Source organism: Paroedura picta, chromosome 2 (assembly GCF_049243985.1).
Source record: "Paroedura picta isolate Pp20150507F chromosome 2, Ppicta_v3.0, whole genome shotgun sequence".
Taxonomy (NCBI): domain Eukaryota; kingdom Metazoa; phylum Chordata; class Lepidosauria; order Squamata; family Gekkonidae; genus Paroedura; species Paroedura picta.
The window spans coordinates 91522153-91547023 of record NC_135370.1 but is presented as its reverse complement, the minus strand read 5'-3'; the positions used below and the strand labels follow the sequence as shown (position 1 = coordinate 91547023).

The window sequence follows — 24871 nt, the reverse complement described above, 5'->3', positions numbered from 1 at the left end:
TGAAATGTTTTTTGCCTCTGGTCTATGAACCATGGGGCAGGTAGGCAGGAAGAAATGGCATTAGGCCAAGCCTTTGCGTTTTCCAAACATGCAAGGAATGTCTAGATCCTATGTCATTTGCCACCCTTATTTCATAATGGCCTGTGGCCTCACATTTCAAGGGCAGACTGTGATTATATTAATTCAGGCAATAATGTCAGAAGGCCACACTGGCTGTCATCAAGCATTTTTGCACCAGACGCAAAATGATGCCTTTTTTTCATGACTCACAGAGACAAAAAGTGGATGCTGAAAAATTCAGCACCCTCATAGTAAGGGCAATCTTTTTATCTGGACGGGGAAGAGGGAGTCCCAGAGAGGAAAATAACTTTCCTATTCCCAGTTTTGGGGGCTGTCTTAGATAGGGAGGGTGGGAGGGAATAGAGAGGGAGGGGTGTGTATTAGTATGCTATACTTCCATCTGATGTTATAATTCTCATACAGTATTATTGAGATTTGGCAAATTCCCAAATTCAGTTTCACCATTTGAAGATTTCCAGAAGCATGGATTTTTTTTTTGTTTAGATATTTAGAGAGAACCAATGTGGTATACTGGTTAAGAGCAGCAGATATCTACCTTCTCCACATGAAGCCTGGACTAATCACCTCTCTGGACTCTCTCAGTTCCACTTGCCTCAACAGTTGCCTTTTGGGATAGAAAAAGAGAAAGGCAATTGTAAACCACTTTGAGATTCCTTTAGGTAGAGAAAAGTGGGGTATAAGACCAACTCTTCTTTTTGTTTATGATCTAATGTTGATCCAAAATGGCATATAATATTGTTGTGTTCTGCATTCTTTTATTTTATCCCTATAAGAACAACTTGGTGAGGTAGGTTAGGCTGATTAAGAATGACAAAATCACCTAGACCGTTTATGCACTGGGAAATTCACTGTCCCATCTTCCATGCAGGAGCACAAATTCGCGGCGGATGAGGTGCACCAAGCCAAATGCTCCCCCGTGGGGGTTCAGGAAGAGGTGGGGCAACCAGCCATGACTAAAACTCCAGCCTGCAGCCTGCCATGAAACCTCCAGTGCATAAACGGTCCTAATGAGCTTCCATGCCAGAATGAGATTCAAAGCAGGAACATAGTGGCATATGCACATAGGCATATGCAGTGAAATAGATGTGTGTGCATTTCGGTTCATAATAAGCTAAACATAATCAGGGAATATGGCAGCTCCCTTCAGGAAATTGCATCCTGTGTAAAGCCCTTGTAAAGCCGAAAGGAAGCAAACTATTAAAAGAACATACAGAGAGAGTGCGAGAGTGCGAAACCTGTACAATTGCGCCACCTGTAGGTTAAAATACAGAATGCATCCAGATTATACACTTGGCAAGTTCAGGATGTATAAAAAATTAGACATTGTCATTAGCACTTTCAGGGTTTTTTTAACTTGTTGCTTGTCTTTGAAAAGCACTAGCTTCCATCCTTTTCTTTGCAACTGGTATATCTACACACTTAACCCCCCCCTAAGGATAGACAACAGGTAGATGGATAGACATAGAAAGAACTAACAAATATTCTCAGTGTCAAAATAATACTGAGTGTCAATAATACTGAGGAGTATAATACTCCCCTGTCCTGTATAGCAGCCCCATGCAGCCCCACTAATGCATGCTTTTCTCACATGGGCAGGAGAAGAGGTTCTTTTCAAGCTTTGGCTAGGCTAGCCTAGCATCTTTCAGTGGATTTCATTGTTTCAAAAGTTCCAAGGGAGCAGGATAGAAACAGCGGAAAAAGCACTCTGCTGCTGAGGATTCACCAAACAATAACCTTTACCAGTCAGAGGCCTGCTGGCTGCAGCAGGATCTGTTCTAGGTGATTGTTTAGAATCTGATGCACAAGATGGTGCTATGAATCCTGGCATGGCTCGTTCAGACTTGCAATACTTTCGGAACATAATTTAACATGCCACCTTAAGATCTAAATGTGTCAGCACGTTAAATGAGGTGGGACCACATTTATGTACCATTGCTAAGATCAATTCAAAATATCCCTTGATTATGCCATTCTTGCACATCCTGTACAATTGTTACACAAAACACTTCAACACTGATATGGTGATATACATGTTGTTAATAATATATATGCATATTAACTGTGACTAAATATTAAATTAAGATTTAATACATTAACAATGCAATGTCTAACAGAACAGATTAAACTAAATAAAACTTCTAACAGAATAAATAATTTTAGTATATTCATAATTAATATTTAATATATGTATTTAATTGTTGTTGTTAATAACAATCTCATTATTATATCTTTTTGTTATCCTGCTATCATTACATTTCTTGCCCTTTCTTTACCCCCCTTCTTTTACTTGGTTTTTACTTATTTTCTCTTTTTGTTTTCTATTTTTCCTCAAGAGATTTGGTGGTGCTGTTGTACTATGTTCTAAAATTGTTATGCACTTTAAGGAAATGTGACAAGCTAGAAATTCCAATTGTCTTAGGTTGTAGAAAATTAATTAACCAGTGATTTATAGTCATTGATTGATGGATCGACCAGTTCAAGGCAATCATAGATGCTCTGTGTGCTTCACAAGACTGGACCAGTAAGCTGTCCATTATCATAAAAAATCGAGGGAGCTCTCTTTTGTATGAGGGAAAAGGGGACTTTCTATGTTAAGCAGAAATACAGCTAGAAAAAAGTTTTTCCAGTCAGTTATTAAGCTCATATGGATCTTTGTTATATGAGCAAAGGTCTTGAGCATAAAACCAATAGATCACAACAGAATAAAACAGTGTTACAGAACCTGACAAAGGAGAAATACAGAACAATAGAAGTACATATATATCTCATAAAAGTCTAAATCACATTGGATAAAATGAATGAATAGGCATATTCATTCAGAAGATGGTGTTACAGAAGATGGCAGCTTCCTGTTGGAAGCTTGCTCTTAGAGCCCTGTATCTTTATTTGTTTTAGATAAGCCTTTGGCCTTTATCTTGAGTGATTTACCACAGAACTTTTAAATGTGTTTTTCTGACAGTTAGAGGCAGCCTTTTATCTCATTTGGGCGGATGTTTTGATTCTAAAGCCTTGCTTTGGTCATGGAGCTCAAGAACTGAGTGGATAATTAGCCAAAGCAGCTGTGCTGTGCTGGGCATTGGCTTGAGGATTTTGCCCCCTGAACCTGCAAATGGTCTTGAAGTGGACAAAAAGAAGAGACAAGAGTCCTGATTTTTAATTATAGGGATGAAAGGAGTTTATGCATTTGAAGAACAAACTACGCTAGAGAACTTCTTCACTCCTTTTAAGCGTCCAAACAGATTTGATGAGACTGCCTGCTTCTCAGAACAATTAATGACCACCAACAATGATACCATGATACATGATCTGTGCTCACCATCTCCAGTGCATCAGCATGGTAGATCCAATGAACTTAGGCTTTTAGCAGCCCAGACAAATCTAGTTGCAGATACGCTACAGAAAATTTATTTAAAAACTGGACACAATAACAGCTTATTTCTCTGGAAGCAAAAGAAGTCCATCTAATCAGCAGGTGAACTTGAGGAGTCAGAGGTACTTTGTTGTTCTTAAAGGTGTTACTTTACTTGAACTATTATTTTTTGCTGCTTCAAACCAACACAGCCACCCAGCAGAAATAAAGCTAGACTAAATTTAACCACGTGGCACAGCCTTTGCAGCCTCTCCTCCCATCTTTTTCAGAATGGATGACCAAAGGTGAGATCGTTAGAGACCACATGAAATTTGACCATGCAGGCTGATCGAAAGATCTTTGCTTTCTAGCATTCTTCTGCAGAATGGTTAGTGATGGCATCTGAGTAGATGGCATGCAACAGTTATTTTGAATATAAGCACTAGATGGCAGCCATTGCACATAAATATGAGATTCCCTTTAAGACTTCACCTTCATCTTTTGAAGGGTGCAAAGATAAAACACAAAGGAAAGCTGACAAGCAAAATTCTCCTCTTAATTTTCCTCATAGAGTCTTGAAGAGGCATGGAGAATGGGAATCACTATCCCTACTGCCCAATAAAATTAGAGTCCAGTAGCATCTTTAAGACCAACAAAGATTTATTCAAAGTGTAAGCTTTCAAATGCAAGCACTCTTCTACTGCCCAAGCTATTCTGGCAGGTCTAATTTCCTCCTTGATGAACTCTCTGAAGTCACTCTGTGTCTCTTAAATTATAGGCAAGTGAGCAAATTAGTGAATCCTCACTGGAACCATCTTCTGTAACGGTAGATGGCAACATTGTCCTGCTTGTTAATTTCCCATTGAGGGAAAGAACTTCGCCCTGAGAAGGCTAGCTTTCCTCTTTATATAAGAACTACAAGACTGTTGTATCACTTGGCATTTAAAGTGATATAAACTGCTAAGTGGGCCATTCCACACAGCGCTAATGTAGCTGAAGTCTAACTGTTGTGTAACACTATTTTTTTTAACATTATGCACAATGTCGTACACAATACGCAACACTCCTGCAAAAAGTGCTTTGATATAGCACTTTTCGTGGAATCGTCAAAAATGGATTCCCCCTAAAAAAAAAACGCTTCACTCCTGAGAACAACCTGCAACACATCTGAAAAGACATGTGCATTCTCAATATACTGGTAGAAAGAATGTCCCTCCCTAGCTCTCGGCCCCGAGCGTCCGGAGATGCAATTGCCATTTTTTCACCTTAAACCGGCGAAAGCAACGAATAAGCGAGGCTTCCTCGGCTGACGTCCTTCCACAAGCAATTCAGAAGTGCTTCACAGTAAAACAAAGTCCTCTTCTGCAATTGTCTTTTCGAGCACAATACAGCCCCCTTGTTCGACACTGCCTGTAATTTTGGCCAGAAATTGCACCCATTTATGGGGGGGGTATTTTTTACTTGAAGAGTGTGTAAACGATTAAGCGCCAGGTCCTAAGCCAGTGAAAAAGGTCCTTCTGAGACATCGAATGAACAAATATTCGTTGCTACTGGTGTTTTCGGGTTTTTTAAAAACAGTTTTTAAAGGGAAAGGGGCTTTTCGGGAACACGAACACAACGTTTCATTGGCTGTTCTGTTTGATTGATGGCTGGGGTGGGAAGAAGCACAGAAAAATATCGCCTCCTTTGCGATTCCGGCAAGACCAGAAACTTGTGGGTAATGAAAACAGCACTAGTGGGAGAGCCTTTTTTCCAGTAGGAACGGCTGTGTGGGTTATCAGGACCTGCCGCAATTAATTGCAGTGCTTCATGATAGCGCTTACATTTGGCTACATAGGCGGTTGTGAGGAATGGCCCTAAGTCTTATTACCTGCTAATGGGGTGCTGTCTCCCTATTTTCTCCCACAAGTGAGCAAGTTTGGTGAAGTGGTCAAGAATGGAAACCTCTAATCTGGTGAGTTGGGTTTGATTCCTCTCTCCTCCACAAACAATCAGCTGGGTGATCATGGGCCAATCACAGAGCTCTCTCAGCCTCACTTACCTCACAGGGTGTTTGCTGCAGGGAGAGGAAGGGAAGGCAATTGCAAGCCTCTTTGAGACTCCCTTCAGGTAGTAAAAAGCAGAGTATAAAAAACCCTGCTCTTCTCTTCTTCGCCTAGTATCTTGTTCCATTGGACTTGCCGGTGTCATACTGCTAAATGTATCTGTTCAGTCAGTGTCTCCAATCACACCAAGTATACTGCCCTTCACTTTCTCTCCCTTCATCACCTTCCATGGTCACAGTTATGCCCCTTGCACGCTGTCCACCTTCCTTCCTATCAGGCCAAATAGATCCAGCCTTAACATTCTGCTTACACAAACAGTAACCTAAGGATGGTAATAAAGTTACTGAATCCCCTGTAAATGGTGATTTGCTTTCACAATCAGTAATGGAAGCAAGGTACTTTGATTGGTCTCTTTTTCATCCCAGAGTAAGTGCTCCTGTAAACCATGGCAGGACGGTTAAATCTTATGGGTGGAATTCACATCTCCAGAGAAACTTAAGGCTGTTGCCAAACATACTTTTCTTTTACTTGCACTTTAAAATGCTGGTATGGAATGGAGAATAAACTTTTGTTGCTGTTCACAATCCAAGTGGCAGCTGGTTTGGCATGATATATATATTTTCAGCTGGTAATTCATAACTCATAAGCTCATAAAACCAGTTCAGAAAAGGAGCAATGGAATGGATCTTCACAATCTATCAGTGGACGGTGCTGGTAGTCACAAATCTTCCTTGCATCCTCCTGTCCCATCTGACCTCAGAGAAAGTTGATTCCAGGAATGTGGCACCCATGTAAGGCCCTTGTAGGTAAGGGGATGCATAGAAGAAGGAAGGAAATGTTTCCCCTTTTTTCCTCCTCAGTACGGCTGCCTATCCCACAAGTCAATAAAGGAACTGTGACCCAGGAAATCAGCATATCTGTGGTAGAATGATACTGTTGGGAGAGCGTAAAGCTGGGATGATTCCCAGTCTTTGTGGTCACAGATGATGGGATCCAACCCAATGCTTCATGTATCATATGGCCCTCCCCTTGAGTGTGTATGAACAAGAAGAGTGTGGTGACTGTCTACACTGGGTTGACTTTCAGGGAGAGAAGTGATACCCAACATGCTATAAACACATTCACCCTGTTTTAAGCCCTTCAGTCCAATTATTGAAAGATGCTTCTCATCAGTGAAGAAAGTGATTACAAAATGGCCACTTAGGCAGTTGATGGATCTAACATGATGGAAGAACCCCTAAAATTGAGCCAAAGCCCAGATAACCAGAAAGCCCATATGTGTGGCAGAAGTATGCCAAGGGTCAGGCAGAATTCAGATATCTACAAAGCAGTCCAGGGCAGAGGCAAAGCAAGACATCAGACTGGCAGGAGTCAGGATCACTTGAACTAACAGACTTCACAGTATGGACCAGACAGGCAGAATTAAGGACTTAGCCTAGAAGCAGGACTTAGCCTGATTAGATGTTTCAGTCATGTGTTCCCTCTGTGTGCTTCCTCTGCTTGCCATCTTGAGGAATATGCTGTAGTATGATGGACATTAGTCTTGTTTCTCTTCCTGAAAACAGGTAGTTCTACTGGTACATTGGTCAGGATTCTAGAGCTGCTGATTCCAGGATGTGAGTTAAAGGCTTCTTGGCATCTCACCATCCATCCTTAATGTAGATTTTCCATCACCAATAACAGATGACTCTGAATTTCATTATTCATGGCAGCAACATCCAAGGATGGCTTGTAGGTACATCTGGGACATTATGGATCATAACACATAGAACTTGCATTATTGTAATGCTTATTAATGGGAACAGTTCGCATTCATCAATGTGTGTGCAAAGTGCTGTCAAGTTGCAGCTGAATTATGGTGATCCCATAGGATATTCAAGGCATGTGATTAAGCAGAGAGGGTGTGCCACGGCCTTCCTTTGCAAAGGGGGGAATCCCAAGCAAGGACTGACCCTGCTTAGTTTTCACGTTCATTCCGGCTATTAAAAGGAAGAAAAACAGGCCTCGGGGACTTAAAATGCTGGTCTGGGTTATTCTCAAATCTTTCTACAAATATTCTGGGTCCAATTACCAGTATTGCAACAATTCCAAATATTGCTCTGGAAAGCAGATACATGTGGGGAAAAATACCAATAAGGTACTTTTCAGATATATATCATCTGGACTGGAAGTATCAGAATGCATATTTCAATTTCAGACTGCTTCTTCCTTATTAGTTGAATTTATCCAGCTTCATGATACCCTGTTTACTTGTACCGCATGAGCAGTGAAAGCATCTGATGTTTCTCATCATCCATAATGTGTAACAAATCTCTTTCAGAACCTTATACTGAGAATCATACCTGAAAGATTTATGGTGGGATTCTGTGTCCACCACCTCCCCTTCCTTCCTTCTGTGATTTTCCTTACAAAGATCTAAACAAGGATTTCTTCTATATAGCTCTGAGTCATGGAAGCTTGTGCTGAAATAAATGTTAGTCTTTAAGTTGCCCTGGATCTTCATTTTATTTTGCTGTAACAGACTAGCACAGCTACCCTTCTAAAATTCATAAAGCTTTATCTAGCATACCATCTGAAATGAATAGCTTTGGTCCTAATAAATGAACATGATTTCTTTTACTCCCCCCTGTGTCATGAAGAGCCTGTGTCTTCAAATCCAAAACTGCTGGAATTTGTTTTTTTCAAAGGCAGCATAACAGTTCTTTCTGTCTGCCAGCAGGCTTTGATGCAACCTGAGATGAGGATGAAGAAGATTTGAAACCAAGAATGGCCTAACATGTCCCAATGAACCCTGCAATGAACCTCCATTCTGCCTTCCAAGCTGCCGTTTGTTCATCTTCCATTTTGTTAATCATAATAATAGTATAACCCTTAATCATAGTTCTTCCCAAAAGATCTGGATTAATTTTACAACTAATAGCTACTTTTCTATTGTGCCATTCATTGCAGGAGATCCCAAAGCATTTTGCCAGCTGACTATATTAGAAGAAAGAGCTCTCCCTCCCCCTACTGTGCCTTATAGAATTAAATGCATCCTGCCAAGAATGAGTTTAGTAAATGTTTTAACAGTAGAATGTAGGTAGGCCAAGTACGGCCTTTTTATTCAGGTATTTCAAATTATCAAAAGCACTTATAGTAGAAACCAAATCACTCTTCTCTACTACAAGACCAAAGGTCACCTTCTGTAAACCTTGAATATTTTGGTCAACTCAGCTTTCTCCAGGGTTAAGTTGTTTCCCCACAGAAAACCTTTGATGAACCTCTCTTGATATTTCTTGAATTTGTTGGTATTTGCTCAATATACTTGGCACACTTCAATCCTCATTTTTAATATGTTATGATTGAAGGGTGGACCCCCCCTTCAAAATGAATGTAGATGTTGGGTAGCTGTGTAGTGAGTGAGTTTGTGTTGTTCACACTCCATGCTCTTTAATATCAATCTGAAAAAATGGCAGAACCTGTGCTCTGGATTTCAGTAATCACAGTGCTTCATCTGTATGAAGAGTAAAGTAGCTCTGCTTCTCAGGCTGTCAAGGTTTCTGAGATATGACATTTCTGGAAAGCTCCCCTGCTGCCCTGACTCATGCTATGCTCAGGAAATTTCCTGAGTTGTGGGGCAACTTTAATAGTGTTCTGAAAAAAGAGCAAGATGAACTCACATTCACAAACTGATTCCCCCCCCCCCCCAGCCTGATGCTAGTCCTGTCAAGAGAAATCAAGTAAGGAGCAGGCCTGAGTCTGACCTAAGGGTCAGTGCCCCACAGCTGAGACCTGTAAGCCCCACATGTCAGAAGAAGCAAGAAAAGCAGAACCTCATCTGCCTCACACTTTCATTTTCCTTACTCCGTTATATACAAACTGGCCCTTATTAGCAATTGATACAGCACACACAAATATTTTTTCTCCTTCATTTTCAGGTCAGGGTACAACTGTCATTAATTCCCCCTCCATACTAAATATAGGACATGATCGGTTTTCAGGAAAGACTACAACACTATACCAGGTTACATCAGGTTGCAGCATGGAACAAAGAAATTAACCTTGGAAGCAGATTTGATTTCAATGAATCGAATGTCTCTCTTCAGAAGAGATTTTTGCTGTGGCCACAAGTTTAGTTCTTTCTTTCCCTATTTAACTCAAAATTAGATGAGTTGTTAAAAATGCTAGTTCAACTGAGAACAGCAATGCTATCAATTTATGATACCTCTTTGTTCTTTTGGTGTAATTAACCCCTGATCTTACAGAACAATTAGGAGAATTATGTCCTTAAAATGAAATCTCATTGAAATCCACAACACTGTTCAGTTGCTTCACTATCAATCCCAATTATTTATTTATTACATTTGTATATCACCCTCCCCTCAGGGTGGTTCACATAGAATGTAACAGAAAGATACATCAAACTAACTCATTATAATGAAAGGTAACAGTAATAACAATAAACAAAGAAAATAACATTCAACATAGTGAACAATCTAACAGGCCCATGGTTGGTCTGATCTGTTTCATGGGTTCAAGGGAGGAAGTCCAGGAGATGTTATTTAGTTTTGGTCGACCTCAACCAAATGCCTGGTGGAGGAGCTCCCTTTTGCAGGCCCTGCAGAACTGTTTTAGTTCTATTCGGGCTCTGATCCCCTCCACCAGGTAGGGGGCCAGGACTGGGAAGGCTCTGGCCCTAGTTGAGGTCAAGCGGACTTCCTTGGGGCCAGGGATCACTAGCCGGTTGGAGGTGGTGGAGCGCAGCGCTCTTTCAGGGGTGTAGGCAGAGAGGCGGTCCTTCAGGTACACTGGGCCCCGACCATGTATACCTTTGAAGGTAATTACTAAGACCTGAAGCCTGATCCAGAATTAAACTGGCAACCAGCACAGTTATTGGAGGACGGGACAGATGTGGGACATCCATGGTGTTGCTGTGAGGACCCTGGCCACCACATTCTGGACCATTTGCAATTTCTGGATCAAAGTTAAGGGCAGGACTGAGTAGAGCATGTTGCAGAGGTCTTTCCTGCAGGTGATTGTCACATGGATCACTGTGGCTAGGTGTTCCGGGACCAAGTAGTACACTAGTAGTTTGGCTTGGCAAAGGTGGTAGAAGGCCAGCCACACTACGCTTGTGACCTGGGCCCCTATGGAGAGGGAAGCTTCCAGGATCATGCCTAAGTCCCTGGCAGAGTGAGCCACTGATAGTTGCACTCTGTCCAGGTTGGACAGATGTGTTTCCTTGCTTGGACTCTTCCTGCCCAGCAACAGGACCTCATTCTTTGAAGGTTTGATCTCCAGACAACTTTGCTTGAGCCACCTCATCACTGCTTCCAGGCAGCTGGCTACTGTTTCTGTGGGAGAATCAGGGTGGTCATCCATCAGGAAGAAGAGATGGGTGTCCTCCAGATATTGGTGACAACCCAGCCCGAACTTCCATACCAGTTGGGCAAGAGAGTGCATGAAGATGCTAAATAGGAATGGAGAGAGGACCGCTCCTTGTGGGATTCTGCATGTGAGTTGGTGGCAGCTTGAGGATCTCTCTCCTAGTGCTACCTCTGTCTGCAACCTCAGAGAATCAGTCACTGAAGGGCTATCCCCAAATCCCAGTATCAGCAAGGTGATAAGCTAGAAGCTCATAGTCAACCATGTTGAATGCTGCTGAAAGGTCTAATAATACAAGCAGCGCTGACCCACCTCGGTCCAACTGGTGATGGAGGTCAGCCATCAGAGCGACTAGCTCTGTTTCTACCCCATGGCTGGGCCAGAAACCTGACTGGGATGTATCTAGGACTGAGGCTTCTTCCACAAATGCTGGTATTTGGTCCGTGCTGCACGAAAAAAATGGACGATTCCAAAATAGTGACGAAGGAGAGAATCTATCCAGTGGCTTAATTAAGCATAAGAAGATAAAAAGTCTCTTATGTTATTTATTTAGGCTTTGACTCTGCCAAAATGGTCTCTAGATTCATTTGTTTTCCGTTTTCAGTCTGGCTTTCGTCAGTGGCAATGAATCCTACATAAACAAATGTCCTTATTAGTATAACATAACAAATAACAAATAATAATCAGAAATGTACAAAAATATCCATACCCCCACATAGTTGAATTAAATATATTCACTGAGAGTGCAATCTATAACATGAAAGTAACTGTTAGAGCAAGTTGTATAATGCCAAAAGCCTACACATTCATATCTTACCATCCTTATTAATATTTGGATATAATGAGGCAAATGCTCCTGTATCATGGAGAGTCAAGGCTGTGAGCTCTTGATCTCAAATTGTCTACTTCAGCTGTGTTCATTTATTTTGCTGAGCATCTGAGTCAGCAACAAACTTGCTATGCAACTTAAAGGGACATGAGTCATGATATAATCTAAATACATATAGGTTCCAATGTTATACATTTAACAGATTTTAGAACGTGTCTTTACAAAAAACCGGATAAATCAAAGTCCATATTTAACCCATAGGGTTGCATTGTCTTTAAGTTGACGATGTAATAGCATTCCCTTTGCAGCAGTTTCTTCCTCACATCCAGACTTTGATGTCTTCCTGGGGAAATTTGCTCTATTCCATAGAATTGGAAGTCCTCAGCTTCATGTTTAAATTCGAGACAGTGGGCAGTTGACGTAGCCTCTTGAACCCGATGTCTCACGCGGCTTTGATGTTCAAGTAATCTTGTTTTAAGTGGTCTCTCGCTAATGCCTATATATTTCATACCGCAGGGACACTGAATACAGTATACTGTATTTTTTGTTAAACAATTAATAAAGGTGTTAATCTTAATGGTAAACCCAGTAACAGGTTGTGTGAATTCTTTAATGGGTAACAGACATTTACAGGCTGAGCAAGAGCCACATGGGTAGTTGCCATTTGGCAACTGGCTTAAAAATCATTACCTGGCTCATAGCTCTTACTGGTCAACTCACCAATATTCCTCCCACCTGGGGGTGAAGATGGCCAGGAAAGCAGATGACCTTGAGGAGATGGATTAGCTGATTCTGTTGTCCCCATCTGACCGGATAAAACATTTAGAAGCGCGGTTAGATCCTACTTTTTGAATACTGGATTGTTGCTGTTGTCAAAAGTGTCTGGTATCAGTTGCATCTGATTAGTAAACTTCCTCCGTCTTTGACTACGCTGACCTGCTACATTGATCTATGTCTTCATAACCTCCAGATTGCATTACTGCAATACAGAGCCATTCTTGAAAGTAGCCTGGAAACTTCGTCTTGTACAGAATGCTGCAAAGTGGCTATTAGCTAGAGTATGATGAGATGCCCATATTATCCCCCTTCTACAATTACATTGGCCAGGAAGTTGTTTTCAAGCACAATTCATGGTGCTGGTTTTAACCTTTAAAGCCCTTCACAATTGGGACCTTTAGACTTGAAGGACAGCCTATCTTTGTATAGACCCATCTATTCACTTTATTCAGCCAAACCACTTTGGAAGTGCCCTCTTATCAGGAGGTGCAGTTATACTCCATGAGATCAATGGCTGTCTTGCTGATTGCCCCCACTCTATGGAATGATCTGTTCAAGAGAGCAGGCACCCACTCTAGTTCACTTTTACAAACTGTGTAAAGCAACCTTTGCCAGCAAGTCTTACTTGGTTCAGTCACAAAGAGGATCCAATACATTTCTATCTGGGCTTCTCCTGGGAGGCAAGAATATTGAAATTTATATTATGGATGGTCTTGTTTCATTATGAATTTTAACTTGGTTTTCTGTATATTTTGTTTGTTTGTAATCCATTTCAAATGCTTACAGCCTAAAATTATTTCAAATAAGTAAATAAATATGTAGGACTATTGTGTGGCTTATTTGATGGTTATTTCTACTGTGTTATTCCATTGTAAACTGCACTGAGCAAATAGGAAAGTGACATGTAAATTATTCAAATAAATACATCACAAAAGTCAGAAGTTGTACCTACTAGTGTGCCTTAAATTTTGTTTTGTTATTCTCCCATCCACTCCATTATATTCTATGGGACGGACTCTCCATTGGATATAATGGAGAAATGGGGTATCGACTTTGGGAGCACCTAGAAGTGCACCCCTTGAACCAATCATTTTGAAATTTGGAGGGGAGTCAGGAAAGAGCCTCCTGGGGCTACCCCAAAAGTTTGAAGGCTGTATCTCAAACCTCATCCCCCAGGCCCCAGGAAATGCAGGAATGCCAAAATTCCCATTATAGTCTATGGCACCATTGACTTTCATGGGCACCAAAACCAAGGCAGCCAAATCGGGCCCTTTGTGCACAAGCCTACTTGTGATCCCATAAGGGGTGGCATTGCATCTATGATTCTATGCATAGGCATTGCAACGGAGAAGTATGATTTTTTTTTTAATTAGCAGGCATTGTGGGACTTTTAAATTGCACCAGAATATGGAGGAAGGGGATTGGTTGCCTGAATTGATTGACAGGCAGAAGTGTGACTGGTATAAGGCACATTGCTCTCTTCTGCATCTTCCAGCAGCAGGTGAGGTGAGTAAGACATGCAAAAAGAAGGCAGACAAAAGTGAGACAACAAAAAGGTGAGGAGGGTTGCGGGGGTGCGATATAATGTTGCACTTTGCCATTCCGTAGGTGTGACGCTATTTTTACTAATGTGCAGAAATGCCCTTAGGGTTTCAATTGCTCATTATATGACGGTTCTTAATTGAATGTGTGAATTTTTCTATTAAAGTGTATTTTGCTCACATTAGATAAAATATGGAAACATGATTTCACTTACATGGGCTTAGTTTGCAAATGGGATGTGATGTGTAGCTGATTGCTCAAATATTGCTTCACATTGACTGATATTGTTTTCATTGCCAGGCATCTCTGTTGTCAGAAACTGAACAAGGGTGGGTGGCCCTGGGGATGAAACCAGCATTAATTGAACATTTTGAGTTCACTTTGGGTTATTTAAACATTGTTTTCTTTGTTGTGGTTTAGTCATCAGTTTATGCTGTTGTCACCAATGTTGAGCATATATATGTGTGGATGAAGCAGCCCTGCTGCATTTCATGTTCCTATAATGAATCATAGCATTGAAAAGTAGTCTCAAGAATAAGCCCCGGTGGTTGGCCTTCTAAACAAATATGCTTCAACTACCTTCACTTCAATTTTCACCTCAGCAAAAGCTGAGAATTCCAACGAGTACCATCTGCTTGCAGCAAGTTTGAGTTCTTTTCTTTCATTGGTAATAGGATCCATCCCTTGTAAATGGAAATCTCTGCAATTATGTCACCTTGAAATCTGTAATGTTTGAATGATCCAGGAATAATAAGCATTCATTTTTGTATACTGGGATACAAGATACACCTGTAGCCTTTATCCCTGTATGCATCAATGTCCCCTGAGAGTAATTATATCCCTGCTGTGATACCGAGATCAAATGTTTGACTGGAATCTAACAAATATTGTACAAAAAACAGCCTCACTTCTTTCCATTCCGGTGGCTGTGATTGTGAGCATTCCATAACCTAACACTTTTCCAGAATCTTTACTAAATCCATGTGCATAACTTGTCATCATTTCAACGGATAATTGAAACGGGAATTTTGAAAATCCATAACCACATGAACTTGGAGCTATGCTATTCTTGCTTGACAGATAGTGGCCTGGCTAGGGTGTGCAAGGGGGAATATGAACCCATGTTTCCAGCTCATTGTCTGGTACTTCAGATTGGCTATCTCATTCAACATTACAAAGAAGAAAAAATTGCAAAAAGAGGAGTCTAAATGAACATCCCACTTTTTAAAGAATTCTTTCAAATGTCAATTGCTTGACACATAATCAACCAGTTTTTCAGCCACATAGAACTAAACTACCCAAACTGCAATATCCCTTTAAGGGAGTGATCTGTAGAATAGAATGTGGTTGGGAATATGACAGTATGGGTTGGCTCCAAACTCAGTTGGCCATTTCCCCTGATTTCTCCTTCCTATCACAGACCCCACTGAGGTCATTTCACATTTGTAAGTCTCAGAAGCAGCATTTTGTGGAGCTGAGTCAGCTGCAGTGGGAGGGCAGGTAGGGAAGATCCAGTCAGCCTTTGGATCTAACCTAATGGGAATATTTTAAACAGAGATTTTAAAAATGAATGTTTGTAGTGATTAATATGATTTTGAACGTTTGGCTACAGAAAGGAAGAAGAAGAAGAAGAGTTGTTTTTTGTTCCCCACTTTTTCTACCCAAGGGAATTTCAAAGTGGCTTATAGTCAAATTTTGTTTCTCTCCCCACAACAGACACCTTGTGGGGCAGAGAGAGCCCTAACATGACAGCTCTGTAAAAACAGCTCTATCAGGACTGAGACTAGTCCAAGGTCACCCAGCTGGCTGCATGTGGAGGAGTGGGGAATCAAACCTGGTTCTCCAGATTAGAGGCCACTGCTCTTAGTTATTATTACCAAGCAACACCAAGAAAAACAATGCAAATATAAAGTGCATTCTTCTTTCTAAATCTTTTTTCAGTACTTCCCTTGATTGAGCAGATGAGATAGGAAAAAAGGAAGAGGAAAGAGGGAGGGAGGAAGGAAGGCAGGGAGCGAGGGAGGGAGATTGATTTTCCATTTATAACTATCCTGTTTCTATTGCTCTTAAGACAGCTTTCTGTCCAGCAAGCTATTTTTTGTTAGATTCCACAACTCTACATCGTAGTCATTAATCTTTGATGTAAAATATTGTCAAATGCATTTGGTAAATCTAAACGTCCTAGGCTATATCCTCTGAATTCATTTTATCTCTTTTAACAGCAGTATCTCTAAAAAGTTCTGCATGCCACTTTAGTGTGTAAAAAAATCTTTCTTATGTATTTTAACATTTAGAGTATATAGTTAATAGGCAGTTACACTTGCCTAAATCAGTTGAAGTCAATGAGTTTAGGAGGAGGAAACATTTATAATTAACACTAGAAGCAAAGCCCGTTGTACCCAGGAATACAACAGGCACTAGCAAATATATCTGCACTATGACCTTCCTGGGTTCTGGCCCTCCCCACTCCCTGCTCAATCTTAAGATCCAGTGTGGTGAAGTGGGTGAAGAGTAGTGGATTCTAATCTCAAAAACTGCTATTTGATTCCTGACTCCTTCACCATATGCAGCCAGCTAGGTTGGCAACTTCCAGTGGAGGCTTGGAAGCCATCAGGAAGATGAAAGAAAGACAAGATGAAAGAGACAGAGAAAAAAAGAAAGAGAAAGAAAGAGGGGGAAGGGAAGGAAGGCATCAGTTCTCCTAGAGAACACAGCTGCTTTGTAGGGGAACTGGCCCTCCCACCCCCAACCCATATACAACAGTGTCTATGCAGGTCACCACTGTCCTTACCTTCCCATCCAACCCCACATTTTCAAAAGGCCAGGCTGTGGAGGGGTAAACTGCCACCTTCCTGCCCTCCATATCTGGCACCTTTCTCCCCTCCCCCATTTTCTAATGGCTAGGCAGGGAAGGACCAAGTGTGGGGCTGCCTACTTCCCACCCTGTTCTCCATATCTCCCAAAGGCCAGGCCGGGTAGGGAAGGCCACCCCCTCTTTCCCACCCTCCCGATCTCCCAAAGGGCAGGCCATGCAAGGAAGGTTATTGGGGGGATGCCTCCTTTCCACCCACCACCCACATCTCCCAAAGGCTGAGCCAGGCAGGGAAGGCTGCGGGGGGGGGGTCTGCCTCCCTCATATCTCCCAAAGGCAAAGCCAGGTGGAGAAGGCCACAGGGGGCTGCCTCTTTACCACCTACCCCCCTACCAAGGCCGTGCTGTTTGGCGAAGTCCATGGGAGATGGGCTGTCTCATTCCCACCTACACATGAACAAACATCTCCGGGCAGGGACCATGAATTACTTATGAGTAAACATTCCCAGGGTAGGGGCTTTTTCTGCTCCCCTTGGTCCCAGAAGGCCAGTTGGGGGCCATTTCTGGGCCTCCTGCAGCCCCCCTCCAGAAGGCAGGCAGATGTTACCCCAGAATGCAGCTTGCTCTCCCCCCATACTCTGAGTTGAAAGAGGACAGGAGGCCAGGGCAACTTACTGGCAGCAGGGCATGCTGTGAGGCTGGTTCCTCTTCCACCCAGCAAACTTCTGAAACTGGCAGGAAATTGGAGGTGGGGAACTGATCCCTTTTTAGCCTTTCCTGGCTGAGATTTCCCTCCTGATTGGGGGTAAACTAGCAGGGCGGGCCATTCCTGGCTGAGGGACATCTCCTATTGGGGGAATATTTCTGGGAGGGGGCAATCAGTTAAGGAGTGACTTACCTGCATGCAATTTGAGCTAGTTGGCCCTGACTGGCAGAGTGCAATTTAAACTAATTGGACCTAATTGCCAGAGTGCAATTTGAGCTAATTGGCCCTCATTGATGGAATGCAATTTGAATTAATTGGCCCTCATTGGCAGAGAGCAATTTGAACTGATTGGCCCTCTTTGGCCGAGTGCTCCATCTCTATTGGTGGCACATCCCCAAGGAGGGCCAATCAGGTAGTAGTTGCATACTTTGGATTTTATAAGGTTCACTGATCATTATTTTCACAAAAGCTTTCTTGAGCAATGCAAGAACTGAGAAATGTGGTATGCAACTCCTATTATAAAGACTGCTTCTCCGCTGCCAGTTCAGGATTGACATTTCTGCATTTCCAGCAAACCCTGTGCTGTGAGAAAAAAGCAACATGACAAAGATGTTGCTTTTTGTTTTATTTTTTCATTATTTATTTTCTTATATATTTCATTTATTATCCACCACTCTCAACCAAGGCCGGCTCGCAGCATCTTACAATCTAAAACCATAACATACCCTTCAATACTATAAAATAACCATAACACATTTAATTTACTATACAATACAGTGGCAGACATTTAACCATGAACAGAATACCCAATTCTGTCTTGATTAACCCCCTCACCATCTGATCCCATGATATGAGATAGGTAGCTAGAGATGTAGCAACATTTAAGATCTCTAAGACAACTGAGAAAGGAGGGAGGGACCCAAGGAAGCCCAATGTAAGGTGTCTCTTCCTACCCTTAAAAGTTGTCATATCATGGGATCTACCTGTTCAAAGGACATTGTGTCATGTACCTGTTTCCATGTATCCATCGGTTGTAAAAGTGGATTTTACTCAGCCTTGCCTGAAGCAACAAGACTCTTCTCTAGGCAATTGGGGCCCCAGCAGTGCATCCCCTAAAGCAGTAGTCCCCAACCTTTTTATCGCCGGGGACCACTCAACGCCTTTTACTGAGGCCCGGTGGGGGGGGGTAGTTTACTCCTCTACTCTCAACCACTGCCCTAGCGTTCTCTGGTCGCTATGGTAATGTTTAAACATCCCTTCAAAATAAGATACAGACACACCACAACAATGAAGTGTGTTGGAAAGGGCCGGGGGGGGGGGAGGCATCCTTCGGGGCCCACCTCCAATTAGTCGAAGGACCACATGTGGTCCGCGGCCCACAGGTTGGGGATCGCTACCCTACAGGTTAGAGTGCACAGCCATGTGTGGCCACACTTTCTCTCTCACCCTGCCCCCATATCCTTATATACCACATACAAAACAGGCAGTTGAATTCTGAGAGTCAACTCTGATCCTTTTATATGTAACCTGATTGCCTTACCCTGGGTGCACTAGAACTTCAAGAGGCTTATGTGGGGGCTTGCCCAGCTAAATTTTGATGTGTGAGACACACACCTAACTTTCCCAAGCAGCCCCAAGGAAATATGGCTGGCCTCGAACCTGGCTCCTGTCTGGTGGAATGAGCTCCTGAGTGAAATCAGAGCCCTGCCTGAACTCTTTGAGTTCTGCAGGGCCTGCAAGACAGAGCTCTTCTGCTGAGCCTATGGTTGAGGCCAGCTAGATAATTAGCTAGAACACTTATAGCAAACCCTGGGCCTCCCGCCTGCCCGGTCAGCCCTCCCTTCCTCCCTATCCCTCATTTAACTACTAACATCTTACCAATTGTAATCTGGATCTTAGTAATTAAAACTGATGCAACAGTGATAAATTATGGTTTTATATAGTTCTTAATTCAGTTTTCTTTATGTGATTTATTGTTTTATTGAGTTTTTAGACTATGTAAACCACCCTGAGATGGGTAACCAAGAGGGGCAGTATATAAATCCTAAAATAAATAAACTACAATAATTTCTGACAGCAGCACAGCTTTCCTTACGCCACCACTGCTTCTGGTATTTCTCATGCACAGCCACGCCATCGTCCAATCCAGAGACCACTTCTGCAGGCAAATCACGCATCCAAAATTTCTACAGCCTTAAAAGTACCTTTATATTCTTTAGTTATCCAGATTGCCTTACCCTAGACATTTGCTTATTAACAACTGAAATAATAGAACACAAGATGCTATTCTTTATTATATTGAAAAAGATTGCAGAAATGTTTGTTAACATTCCTTAATAGGTGTTTATCTTTTGCCTGGCTGTTTGGTTTAGTGAGATCAAAGAGATTTTGGTTTCAAATGGAAGAAGAGAGAGCCTGGAGACAATGAAACTGACAGGCAATATTTCCAAATTGTAAACAAATGACAGATCCCCTCCCCTCACTGTAAAGTAGGTCTTTCTTCCTGTATAGCGTCCACCAGATATTAGAAACTTGGGGAAGGCTTTCTTCCTTCTGTCTCAGCAGTGGCTTTCATTTGCATTAGTTGCTTTATCTGATGCTTTGCTGTTTAAGTGGACTATCCCCCTTCATTCCAGTCTCCTCAGTGGTCAGCACTAGCACTTTTAAGTTGCCCCAGATGCTGAAGCAAAGGCAACAGAGAGGCAAAAGTATTGTTTGCCATGTAGGTGGAACAGGCAGAGGGAAATGCCCCCCACAAAGGCCTGGCAATGATTCTGGTTTAAGGGAAACAAACATAAAAGTGGCTGAGGTCAGGCAGGTGGATCTGCAGTTCCAGCTGCTGGGAAGGGTTGATGGGAGCAGCAGAGGCCCTATTGATGGAGCACTATTCCTGGAGTAACGCTGGTACATTGAGTGGTTCAGGATGCTCTTTCAACTGTGATGCAGTCCTTGGTTTTCGGTCCCCAGTTTCCAGCTTCACATAGTGAATTTTTTTTTAATGTTTGATTTCCTTGTGAGAAGTTAAGCTTCCAGAGAAGTGCCTGTCATGTGGATCTTCTAATTTCAGTAAACAGTGTGTGCAGGAACTAATCACTCCCATTTCTGACATGGTGGACAGAGGATGAACCTGATCAAATCAAGGTGTTCTTCTATACCAGTCTAACTCCTTCCTTTGGATAGGGGTTTATACAATGGGAACAAAGCCAGACTTCCCTTGAAATTGAGATCACGTGGAATAGGCTAAAAGATATCCTTCCCCTGCCATCTAGGTGACATTTACCATCATCTTCCAAACTTTGCCAAGGTTGAGTGTAAACAAGAGTGTGGCAGAACACTGGAGCAACTTAGTTCGATCCCAGCAGCCGGCTCAAGGTCGACTCAGCCTTCCATCCTTCTGCGGTCAGTAAAATGAGTACCCAGCTTGCTGGGGAGTAAACGGTAATGACTGGGGAAGGCACTGGCAAGGCCACCCTGTACTGAGTCTGCCATGAAAACGCTAGAGGGCGTCACCCCAAGGGTCAGACATGACCCGGTGCTTGCACAGGGGATACCTTTACCTTTTACTCTGTATGCATTGTTTCACAGCAAGGTGCCACACAGAAGAGATGCTGCAGCCAAATCTGACAGATTTCCACTGTAAACACAACTGTTGTGAACAGCAGGGGGCATTTTCTTAATACTGTCTTCCTGGATGAAGAGATGTGAAAGCGTCCCAAGTTATTCTGTCCTAAGATCTCATAAATAGATGGTTAAGGTTCCTTTTTAATTGTTAAAAAGTCATTGGCTTTATGACAGTTTACAACTGTAAGAGCCTGTTATGCTGATCATAGAGGTATTTGCTGCTAGGAAAATTGACACATCTCAAGTCAGTTTGAATGGAAGGTGGATGGGTAACCCGGCCATTACCCTGCAAAGCAAAATAAGCCCTAGTGGTTCCAGTGGAGGTGACTTCCCTTCTTCCTTTGGACATTTCTGGTTCTTCTTGAGCTGCATTTGCAGTCTTTGATTTTGTCTGGAAACTGGAAGGAAATGCAGGAAGATGCCTAAGAAGGAGCACAGCTTTCCGCTTTCCAGAGAGACTTCCTGCCGATTTTCTGCCCCCTCTGCCTGCAGCTGTTTCTGGCTGGTTCCCAAGGCTAGGCGGGACGGACAAGCGGGGCGCTGTGCCCGCCAAGCCCGACGCCTCTTGGCCAGTCGGCCCTCGCCCCGGCCGTCCGACAAGACTCTTCAGCCAGCGGCCACCTCGGACGCTTCTGGGGACGCGGCTCTTTGCAGAGGCTGCCCGCGGGGCCGCTGTGGGCTCGAGAGGCGGCGGCCGCCTGGCGACTGGCTCCGTCTCTGCGCTCACCTTGCGCTGAGCGAGCTCGAAGCCCTCCTGGCCTCCGCCGAGCGCAGCCCCCGCTTCATCCCGGGCCGCTGCGAATCCAGCCCGTCCCCCGCCCGCCCTTTGTCCCGGCGAGGCTCCCGCGGAATTCGAGGGCGGAATAACCCCCTCCCTCCCCCTCCCGCCCCGCCCCGAGGCGACGGCCCCAGCTTTGACAGGGGAAGGCAGCCACTGCCGCAGAGATCCGGCGGGGTCCCTCCCAGCCCAGCCCCAGCCCCAGAGCCGCCGGGAAGGCTGCGGGGAGAGGGGGGTGGGCTGTGGGTGGGGGGACTGGCCCCTCCGCCGAGCGCGCCTCCCCCCGCGGTACGACACGTCCAGGTGACGGTGCGGACGGAGCGGCGCCGGCGGGTTGGGGCGGGGCGCTACCTCCCCAGGTTGCGTTAGGACCCAGCGAGAACGGCTCTCTTCCGAGCCCACCCCGCCACCCACCCCCCACCCGCCTCCTGCGCCTGCGCCGTCTCGAAGGGTCCGGAGCCCGGGCTGGCTGGCTGGCGGGCTGGGCTGGGCTGAGCTGAGCTGAGCCGCGAGGAACGGCGGGCGGCAGAGGGAGGCAGCGGCAAGTTCTTTGGGCGCGCCGCCTACGGCCCCACCTGCGAGCCCCGCGGCGTGTGGGAGAGGCGAGCAGAGCGGCAGACCCCCCCCCCCCCCGGTCCCCGCTGCGCTTCCTCTTCTCAGCAGAGCCCACCTGAGGCTCCGGGGGAGGCAGCCTGCCTGGCACGCCGGGGAGGAGGCACAAAGGCTCCCCGCCCCGGCCCCCCGCCTTCCCGCTACGCCTGCCTGCCGAGCGAGCGAGCGAGCGAGCCCTCTCCGCCGGAGCGCTGTCCGTTTCAGCACCACGCGGCGCGGAGCCAGCTAGCCAGCCAGCCAGCCAGCCCCGGCGGCTCTGTGATCAGTCCCCGGAGGGGGCCGGGGTCCCCGCCGGCGCCCTGGGGCGGCCTCCGAGTGTGTGATCTGCATCGACAAGGAGGACGGGGGAACGGACCGGACAAGGGAAGGCGCTGCTGCCGGATTCCGGGCTCTTTTGTCTGCATCCGAGGGCTGCTGCAGCCGGAGAGGGATTGCATCCCCCGCCACTGAGTTGTTATTGCCTCCGCGTCATCACTACTCCTCTCGATACGCTGATTGCCATGCATTCGTGGGCTTTTTTCATTTTAAAAAAAGAAAAAAATGTCGACCTAAATCTTAGGATTGCTACACGTTGAGCTCTTCCTAACAGCCAGCCACGTCTTGTTCCTGCCTCTAGGACTAACCTACAGAACAATTAATTGTCTTTCTTTTTTTCTTTTTCCTAAAGGCGTCAGCATCCTCAACAGATTGGGTCTGCTTGCTGCAGCTGGGCCCTGGCATTGGCTTCTCTGTCCTCATTCCCACCATATTTGTGTGTGTGCGCATGGTGTCTGTGAACCCCTGCCCCCCCCCCAGCCTCCTGTTGCAGGCACCTCCCTCTGCCAGTGTTCCCCTCCACATCCTTCTTGTAGGTCAGCTGTGTGCCACCAGATTTATTATTTTCAACCTCAAGCCAAGAAAGCAATTGTCCTCCCTGATATCCTGACCTACCTAGCTGACCAAGCCCCACAACCACTATTCTTATGGGAAGTGTGTGGCTATATCCTTCTTTCTTCTTCTTCTTCTTCTTTTTTGTGTGTGGACCCAAACTATTGTCTTAAATGAAACTCACATCGAATTTGAATTTGCCAATAAAAGGATATTAAAAAGCTGGATCTGCCATCCTTAACTTTTGCTGGGACTCGTGACTTTCCATCGCTGCGAGGGAAGGGGCAAAGACGGCTGCATGCCCTTGACCTGGGTGGCTCTTGGCCAAATGGAGACGGTATCCAGTTAGATATTGATTGCAGACAGGCAGACGCCCCCTTATGTTCTTGCCCTGTGCCGTGCTTGTTTGGATGAGTCCGCGACATGCCTAATAAGAGACGAGATGGGCCAGGGTGCTGAGAGTGATCGTATTGTGATCAACGTGGGCGGGACTAGGCACCAGACTTACCGCAGCACCTTGCGCACCTTGCCTGGCACTCGGTTGGCCTGGATCGCCGAGCCTGATGCCCACAGTCACTTTGACTATGACCCCCGCACCGATGAGTTCTTCTTCGACCGGCACCCAGGAGTCTTTGCTCATATCTTGAACTACTACCGCACAGGGAAGCTGCACTGCCCAGCCGATGTCTGTGGACCTCTGTATGAGGAGGAGCTGGCCTTCTGGGGCATTGATGAAACAGATGTGGAACCCTGTTGTTGGATGACCTACAGGCAGCACCGTGATGCTGAAGAGGCCCTTGACAGTTTTGGAGGGGCCCCTCTGGATAGCAGTGCTGAAGATGGAGATGCGGATGGCACTGGTGACTCAGGGGATGGTGAGGAGGAGCTGGAGATGACTAAACGCCTGGCACTTAGTGATTCCCCAGATGGAAGGCCTGGGGGCTTCTGGAAGAGGTGGCAGCCCCGTATCTGGGCACTTTTTGAGGATCCCTATTCCTCCAGATATGCAAGGGTAAGCTGTGCAATCAATCAGATCTCCTAATACTTTACCTGCACCCACTCCAGGGAGGTTCTCCTAGTTCAGAGCTTCTGTTGCTGTTTACATTTCATGCCTTGGATACTCATGTATGAGATCCTGCAATTAAGAGCAGATAGGGAGGCATACATTTTGCAGGGCAGGCAACACATGGAGGCCAGAACAGAGAATATGGGAATAAGGGCAGATACAAGGGCATAACCCCCAGTTTCCTAAAGAGACCAAAAATGTAGCTTAGAGTGAATGTCTCATTCCACTTTAGATGTGTGTGAATGTGTTTCTCTAAATACGCACCAAGATGCCTTCCTTAAAAAGGGCTGTTATCAAGGTTCCCTATTGGTGTGTGCACACAATTGCTTCTCAATTGCTTCTCAACAAGGTAAAGAGATATTTATTGCTGTGGCTACCTGACTGAACAAGTGAGCCTTGTATTTTGATTTGTTGATTGAGATG

The 24871-nt window shown here is 44.6% G+C and overlaps 1 protein-coding gene across 5 annotated transcripts in view; it reads left to right on the top strand.

Annotated features, from left to right (window-relative positions):
- The first annotated feature begins 22368 nt into the window (after window positions 1-22368).
- The window catches only part of KCNC1 (potassium voltage-gated channel subfamily C member 1), a 179637-nt gene continuing 177134 nt past the window's right edge, over window positions 22369-24871 (top strand). For all 5 annotated transcript variants that reach the window (XR_013228294.1, XM_077321592.1, XM_077321591.1 and 2 more), the window contains exon 1: window positions 22369-24394. Coding sequence is in view for 4 of the 5 variants with exons in the window: in XM_077321592.1 (XP_077177707.1) it covers window positions 23825-24394 (570 nt within the window). In the remaining variant the exon portion in view is untranslated. The remainder of the gene's footprint in view (window positions 24395-24871) is intronic.